The 8,594-nt window shown below is 42.7% G+C and overlaps 1 protein-coding gene across 2 annotated transcripts in view; it reads left to right on the forward strand.

Annotated features, from left to right (window-relative positions):
* Positions 1–8,239, forward strand: part of LOC147898560 (thermosome subunit gamma) — a 36,717-nt gene extending 28,478 nt beyond the window's left edge. The window contains exon 5 of one of the 2 annotated variants that reach the window (XM_087379551.1): positions 1,894–1,916. In XM_087379551.1, the coding sequence (XP_087235677.1) occupies positions 1,894–1,900 (7 nt within the window). In that variant the 3' untranslated portion in view covers positions 1,901–1,916. Of the gene's footprint in view, positions 1–1,893; positions 1,917–7,433 lie in introns of those variants that run through there. The other variant, XM_087379550.1, reaches the window with a different exon arrangement.
* Positions 8,240–8,594: the final 355 nt, after the last annotated feature.

Below are 8,594 nucleotides of genomic sequence, written 5' to 3' on the forward strand. Positions count from 1 at the left end.
AGATATAAGCCTTTTTGTAATCCATTCTTAAATATGGGATGTGTGGCAGTTTTCTGTTTTTTCACAGCATTACTTGTCCGCATTATGCCTATAGATATTGCGCTGTGGTCAGATCAAGTGACTCCTCTTCAAGTTTGATATAGATCACATAGTCAACTACACTTGATCCTTGAGCTGTTTACCATGTGTGTCCTCCTGTGATTTGAAAATTTGATGGGCCATTACAGATTTGCAGCCCAACACATCCATAGTGTGTGAAGAGTTGCCTTCCCATATGGGTGATGTCCCCGGCACCTTTTGATGCCCTTTTCGAGCCTCTCCTTCCTTTCTTCATTGTCCTCTTCTGCCTCCTCCATCCATATGGGATCTCTTTCCTCCATTGTTATGATACCCCGATTGACCCTATTCGTGCATTAAATCTCCAGCAAGAAGAATTGTATTATCTTTAAGAGAACTGCTATATCCTCCCCTAATTGCATGAGGGGGTCTTCTCGGGATATGTGGCTATTATTTTTGTAAATGGGTGATTGTCGGGGTGCAAAACAACATGGTGTCAGTCTAATATTCCCCTCCCTTGCCATTAGTTCTAACCACATATATTGTTTATGTGGCTCTTCTTTTAGGATTTACATTGATGTTTTCGAGAAACCTTGAATTTTTGGGGATGCATTTCCCTCATGCTCTCATATGTTTCCAAACTATTAAGTATGTCTGTCTCGACTATTTCCTCTTCTAGTGCGACGAAGGTCCATCCTCCTATGTTCCACACTTTGATTGTAAGGGTCTCGAGTTCCTATGCTTGTTTCCCTCCCCTCTTTTTTGTGTGATGGCAGCCTTATCATCTTTCATGTAAGCATGTTTATCTTCCTTTTTTGTTTTTCTGATTTCTTCAAGCTCCTTGGGCTTTTGGGCATATTGATTCTATGTAAGGTCCTCATTAATTCATATGGAGTGGCCCTTAAGGTGATGTTTGTGATTGATTAGGCAGGATTGAGTATCTTGAAACTTGACAAGTATTTGCCTTGGCTTTTCTCCTTTCCTGATTATCTGGAAGGCTTCCTGCCATTTAGTGGCTGATATGTGCACAGTTAAAAAAATAAAATAAAACGGGTGAGGATTTCCTCCATGTCCTCATCCTCACTTTCTTCTACTCCCACAATCCAGATGTTTAGTGCTTTTTCCTTCTTTACTTACCGCTCTTTTGTGTAAAAGCTATCTCATCTATTTTACTCTTAGGTCATCGACAGTGTTGATGATATCATTGTTGGGCCCCCTTGTGGAACTTGCATTTGATCCTTCTCTCTCAGCACAATTTGTCCCGACATACGTTGTTCCATTTCCTGCTCCATGCTACTTAATTTGGCATAACCTATGTCTATTTTCTTCTTCATTTCAAGTGTCTTCTGTTGCATCTCATGCATTTTGTCTTTCATCTTCTTTGCTTCTTGAGTTAGCATTGTAATTTCATTTTGCAATTGCACCATTGCCTCATAGATTTGCCTCTTTGATGATTTGTAGAAATGAGCATTGTAATTTCATTTTGCAATTGCACCATTGCCTCATAGATCTTCCTCTTTGATGATCTGTAGAAATTAGCATATGGTGACATATTGCTGCCAGGGATTCTTAGGAGTAAGCATTACTCTCTTGGGGTAAACATCCTTTTGCCTATTTTTTGCAGCTTGAATATCAGTGTACTGTGTTTCCAGACTATTACTTTCCTTCAAACAAATCTCTCTTAGATTTTTGACAGTTCAATCTGTGTTTTAGAATGGCATCCTCTAACTTCCAAATAATCTGCTTGTGAATTGGCTGAATTCTGCTTTTTTGTATCTTTTGTGACGCATCTATTGTACTAACTTTGATGCAATCAAATCTGTTTACTGTGTTCAGATCTTGATGTGAGAACTAGTGGTCTTTTCGATGCGGATTCAGTCTGCTACAAGTCTTGCGTGACCCCTTCAACTTTTTGTAGCATAATCCAGCTGTCCAGTGATGTTTTTTGTGCTTCGAATTTGGCAATCTAACACAGATCTCAATGGGGCTAATCTTTGTGATGATTTGACAGGTCCTTGCAGGCTGGGTTGGGTTAGGGGGTGTGACAAATGTGCTTGGCCCAATGTGGCCATGAACAGGCCCAACGGCCCCTTTGGTCCTTGGGTTGCCTGATGCACCGGTTGCTCATAGCAGCTTGCAAAGTGGGGCTGCACACAAGAGCGCAAACAGTATGCACATGCCTAGGCAGGACCTAGGAGATCCCATGACAAGGATATATGAGTGTCCCCCCCCCCCAACATACACAAACATTTTTGGTGAAATTTTGATGCTTTATATTACAAAGTAGCTGCCCCTGAAAGGGGAGCTCAAGAGTACATCAGCTGAAGATTTTAGTATATGACAAGTATACATTATAATCTATGTAATGAGTTTGCAGACAATCAAAGAAAGATTCCTGCAGAGAACATTGGGAAAGAAAGAAAGTGGAAAAAGTAGGATCACCAAAGACTCTATCATTTCTATCCTTCCATAGAGTCCAAAGCGCCAAGTAACTAACTCAAGTGAAAAACAACTCAAACCCGTGTCTGTGTGGGTGAATCCCAAAATTCCAGAAATGCTTCCCAAAGGTAGCGTTAGAAAATCTGTAGGCCATCCTTTGGTGGTTCTAGTGATGCCCTATAGGCCATGGTATGTGCCTTGTAGGCATAAATAAAGACACTTATAGTGTTAGTGTCTTTTAGGCCACATAGGACACTTAGTCCTATGTGACACCTAGGACACTTAGTCCTAGGTCTAGGTACTTGTACCTTGTACTCCGTTGTTTTTGGTTTATCTAAGTTTGACGTGATGGGTGTTCTTCTGCGACCCTTTGCTACCTGCACTCTCTCTCTCATTCGACCCTTCAGCGGTATCAGAGCAGATCTTCTTCCCAAGCACCCTTTCCGTACAGATCGTACTAGTTGCCGGTACACCTGCTGTACAGTGCTTTATGTGCTCCCAAGCACCCTTTTCGTATAGATCGTACTAGTTGCCCGTACACCTGTTGTATTGTGTTGTACGTGCTCCATCGTTCAACAGATCTGCTATCCTGTGCAATTTCTCAGTACAGTCCATACAATAGTACGGATGTCCGTACAGACACGTACGGATACCGTACATTTCCTGCAGCTGCTGTTCCAAGGACTTCCAGGAGTTTTTCATCGGCGACTTCACAGGCGTCTGTCCAGAGCACTTTGCAGATCCCCATCAGCTAGTTTACGGCTGTTTTTTCACTTCGGGCTACTTCTACAGCAGATCGCGATCTGTCTAGGACACTCTTCAGGGATTTCCAGCAGCTACATCGTTAGCTCAAAGCCTTTTGAGGCAGTTCCAGCCATCCTGTAGCTGCTCCTTCACCTCAACTTGCTGCGGCTGCTGCTCTGCTGGAGACTCTATCTCCATCGCAGGTACTTCTACTGGCTAGGCGACCAGCTGGAGAGAAATTTTCAGCTCGCAATCTGCACTAGGCTCTATTTTGAGGCACCTCCAAGTGGCGAATGCTCATCTACAGCAGGCGCCTACTCCACGCGAGTTATTTAGGAGCCTCTCTAGAGTTGTCCAATTTGCTCTCTACAGGACCCTATAGGATCCTACAGCCTCCCCTTTGCTGAACCTACTACATTGTGACAGTATTTGACTGTCAAACCCTAATTTCCAACAGGAAAATTTAGGGCTTTTGACATTTGGACCTTCAACCTGTCAATACAATATTTTGGACAAGGTTGACAACTGAAATCTTTCCAAAAATTGAAGTTTTCAGTTAATTTTAGGTTCAGGACTGTCACATTGTGCCACGTCATCACTCAGGTTAACAAAATTTGGGGCTTTTGTGTTGGGAGCTCAATTTCAGCTGGTGTTTGGGAAAGTAAATTATACTTTTGCAGTTTAAAGCCTTGAGGCTATACATTGGGTCAGATTTGCATACATTGGGTCACATTTGCAAAAATTTCAGCAAAATTTGGGGCTCTTCTGTATTTGCCCTCTTTTTGGCCTATTCGCCCTCAATAAATTTGGGGCTTTTGCCAGATTTACTGTTTTTGCAGTGAACATTGCCTGCCACAGTCACATTTGGGTCAGATCTGCATTTGCCCTTTGATTTGGGTCAGAAATTTGTAGATATTTGCTGTCATTTTTGGACAGCCAGCTTTTTGCAGTGATAGCCTTGAGGCTTTTGGGTTTTCAAGTCTTTTTTAGGGTATCACATTTGCTATGGCTGGGAACAATCAAGATTTATTTGGAGTTCTTCGTGAAGATGATAAGTTGGATGGCACCAACTATCCGATGTGGTCTTATCTCATGAAACATATTCTTGTTGCAAAGCATTTGTGGAATATTGTTTCTGGGGCTGATCTGAGGCCAGCCAATGCTACAATGGTTGCCTCTACTGCTGGTCCTTCTGTAGGGGGTACTACTCCTGATGCCTCTTCCTCTAGCACTCTTGCTATTGCTCTTCCAACTCAAGAACAGTCAAGATGGGATGCAAGAGATGCAAATGCACATTCATGCATTGCTTTATCATGCAAGAGAATCATTAGTCCACGCATCCGGTCTTGCAAAACAGCAAAGAATGCTTGGGATAAATTGGCTTCTCTCTATCAGATTCGCAATGAAGCTCGTGTTGCATATTTGAGAAGGCAATCATAGGAAGTCAGCGTGAATGAAGGTGACTCTATGGATGCATACCTGACAAAGGTCAAGGACCTCATGGAACAGCTTGCCAACATTGATGAGGTGGTGCCAAATTCATAGCTTATCAGTACCACATTGAATGGACTACCAGATACATATCAAGGGTTCGCTACAACCCTTCGATTAGTGGCCATGGGTAATCTAGACCACTATTCTTTTGATCAGCTAGTTACTTTGCTTTTGCAGGAAGAGCAAAGTAGAGCTAATAGACAAGCCATTATTCTTGATCATGCATTTGCTTCACAGCAGAGACAGGAAGAGGCAAGGCTTCCAAGCCTATGGGCAAGCCAATCTGCGTATAGCAGCTGCAATTCCTCCCATGCATCTAAAAATACCGTAGATAAGTCAAAGAAGAAAAGATGCAACTATTGTCGCAAGCCTGGACATGACATTTCAGAATGCAGGAAGCGCATTGCTTCGGAGAAAAAGAAAGTAGGATTGACAGTTAATGCCTCACATGCTATTGAATCCCATGCGCCAGAAGATGCTTCACATGCACATGCTCTTCAGGATGATTGGGCATGGGCTGTCCATTGCTCATTTGATCCCTCCAAATCTGATGCATTCTTTACTGCTAATGATGCTCAGTCCTGGTACTTTGATAGTGGTGCTTCCAAGCATGTCACATCTTGTAGACAGTTGTTTCATTCTTTAGCTGATGCACCTCGAGGGGGGACTATCACATGTGCTAATAATGCTTCATATGCTGTAAAAGGAATTGGAGATGTGCAGTTCACATGAGTAAACATCCATTCCAAGGGATAACCAAGATGGGAATTAACTGAGTAGGTGGGACAATTTTCCTCGGCCATAAAAGACTATGCCAGTCTTTAGAATGCAGTGGCAACAATATAGGAATTAACTAAGTAGGTGGGACAATTATCCACGGCCATAAAAGACTATGTTAGTCAACAATCTAGACTTCTGAAAATTCACATGAAGACCAGCTAGGCCATATATGGATAGAGCATGCATAAGGGAAGAAAAATCCCTCTCAGTATTTTGTGAAGAATCATTAGCATACGCTTGAGCAACCATAGTGCGACTTCCATTAATCTCCAGTCCATGCAACATGTTTGTCGCCACAAGATGATCCATGTATTGAAGCATTGGACGTGCGGCTATTGCATACAAAAGCGCATTACACACACACGCAAAGAGAGAGAGAGAGAGAGAGAGAGAGATTATTAAAAGTCTTTGAAAGATTGAAGCGTCTATGAGACTGAAATAGCTTGATACAAGGAGTTGAAGGGGTGGAGCTTCTACGCGGGCATCAACGCCGATGACAAATACAAGAAAAGAGCCATAATCATAACGATACCGACACATGAAGAAAAATCTTTGAGCTCATGGAGAAAATGGGGGTTGATGTCATTGTGGTGGTCATCTGGAGGCTGGTGGAGACGTCAAGCCTAAGTGGGGTGGTGATATATGACGCTGCGGTGGCATAAAACCTGTGATAGAGTGCGTACTGCTAGTCGATATGTGTGGTCCGCTGTGGTCTTCGAGCTATGGTCCTGCGATGAACAAGTGCCAATGTCACTTGGGTCGGATGTGTCCCCAATCTGGTGAGTATGAAGTGAATGTTCCCTAGTCTGATCTATGCCTCAACCTGCTGTGGCGAGTATGCCGCATCTCTGGATTTGTCCTCAGGTCTGCCTTCTTCCTGAGCCTTGCTAGTCAGTGCTGTTTGGTAGGAAAAACTCATTGATCATGCTTTGAGTGGAGTTTGGCTGTCCACCCTGATCTCGCCTATGTGTCCTGAGCGAATTCTCCTTGTTTTGGACGCCCTCATGGATGAAAGTCATAAGACATCTTTGATTTGGGTAGGACAAGAATGAGGGTTTGAAACCGTCCTTGAAGAGACAATGATGGCAACCTGTGATCTCATAGTATGTAGGGCATCTGAAAAAATGCTCCTCTGACTCGATCTCTTGTTGATCACATAAAGTGTAGATGCGACCCTCTCTAGTTATGCCCTCGTCCATCAACTCTCAATGCTAAGTTGGTGCGATGAAACGTGGAATTGCCCAATCGATACCCTCATGTATCCTAGTGGATCAATGAAGCTGTTTTTTGAGATTTGGAAGCAATGGTCTTTGTAAAAGCTGAGCTTCACATGAAGCTTACGGGGTGCCAACCAGGTCTTGAATGTGTGTAGCTGTAAGAGATCCTCTCGATAACCTGTTTCACCTTGTGATATGTGAGGGAACTTGTGAAATGTGAGCGGGACGTTGGGCCTCAATGCTATTGAAAGGGGGTAATCTGTCAGAGAGAGAGAGAGAGAGAGAGAGAGAGAGAGAGAGAGAGATGATATGATTGTATTAAAGTACACGGGAGACCCCACTATCAATTAATAGTGATTCCTTACATCCAGTGAGATAAAATATTACAAACTCGTTATGTAGTGAGTACTTGTTGGGCTAGCTTGTGTTCTAGTCCCAGTATCTTGTTGCGGTGTTTGAAAATCTCTTTAAAGTAGCTTCCTACCTTTTTGGCAGGCTGTTCTAGCAGATTTTTCAGGTTATCTCTGCTGTCCCCCCTAACCTTCTTTGATGTGTGTGTAGGCTCTACATCTTAGGCGTACTTGCTGCTCGTTTTCTACTCCCTTGTGGGGCAGATTTTGCATGTTCTTTCTTCACAGACAGAGAGAGAGAGAGAGAGAGAGAGAGAGAGAGAGAGATCAATTTTCTTCCTTTCTGTTGCAGTTTTACTGAGGATGCAGCTTTAGTAGTCGAGAATTCTGTCATTATTGGAGAGCGGAATAGAGTTGCAATGGAGGAATTGAAGGAAGGATTGCATGAGGGTTGTAAAAAGGTTGCCATCTTTTATGGTGGTGGTCATATGCCAGATATGGACCGGCGTCTACAGCAGCAGTTCGGTCTTGTTCCTTCTAGTGTGCATTGGCGAACAGCTTGGTCAATCAAAGGAAGGAGATACATAAAGAAGGGTCCGCTCTCACCTCTTTTGGGCTCTATGGCTAAGGTTTCAGGCTGGCCACTGAACAGATACCAGACTTCTGCCTTAATTCTTTTCTCTTGGGTGTTGGCAATCGATTTATGGTTTTGGGAATTGCTACTAGATGGATTGAACAAGTACTCTAATGAATTAATATTGGCAGTGGTGCAGTTCTTAGATAAGGCTCGGGATTTTTAATGCTCAATACAACCCTAAAATGTGGTTCATGGTAGTGATACATATCATACTATGTTCAAGCTTTTGGCACCATTTGAGAACAGGTGGAAGGGTTGTGGAACACCTTAATGCGGCTGTTGTCCCTGACTTCAGATCCCCTTATGGTTTGGACTACTGGCTGCAAATGTGTAATATATGTATCATAGACTCTTTGTAATTTGGGAGTATTTTCTTTTTCTAGCCGGGGTTGTTATGATACTTCAGCTCTAAATTCTTGAATGCTGGAGATGGGGCCTGCCTTCCAGTCTTATTTTAAAATAATTGTGATGAAGAGGTGAATCTCTTGCATGATAACATTGATATTACTAAATATTGCATTACCATCAATATGATGTCTCTTTGAGAAGAAATTTGGCGTGGTTGCCGCTTGTGAGATCCATGCAGCCTGTGTAAAGTAAACAATAGTTTCTCTCTTGTTGGAAAGCCTTTTCTGAACTGTAAGTAGCATTTTCCCATTTCAGACGAGGATATAATAATCATGGAGAACAACTCCAATTGGTCATACTAGTTTGTTCAGGTTGTTTTTAGTAAGGGTGGAAAATGTCAAAGGCCTGTGTTGAGCTTGTTTTAATTTCTCGTTGTCACATCATAGAAGCCATCAGTGATGCCTGGTTTTCCCCCATAGGAACAAGATACACTTGGTTATTAGCTTTTTTATGAGGTTCAGATTTGAC

This window comes from Dipteris shenzhenensis, chromosome 9, assembly GCF_047967505.1.
Source record: "Dipteris shenzhenensis isolate YYH24624 ecotype China chromosome 9, Dip_SZ_1.0, whole genome shotgun sequence".
NCBI classification, from domain to species: domain Eukaryota; kingdom Viridiplantae; phylum Streptophyta; class Polypodiopsida; order Gleicheniales; family Dipteridaceae; genus Dipteris; species Dipteris shenzhenensis.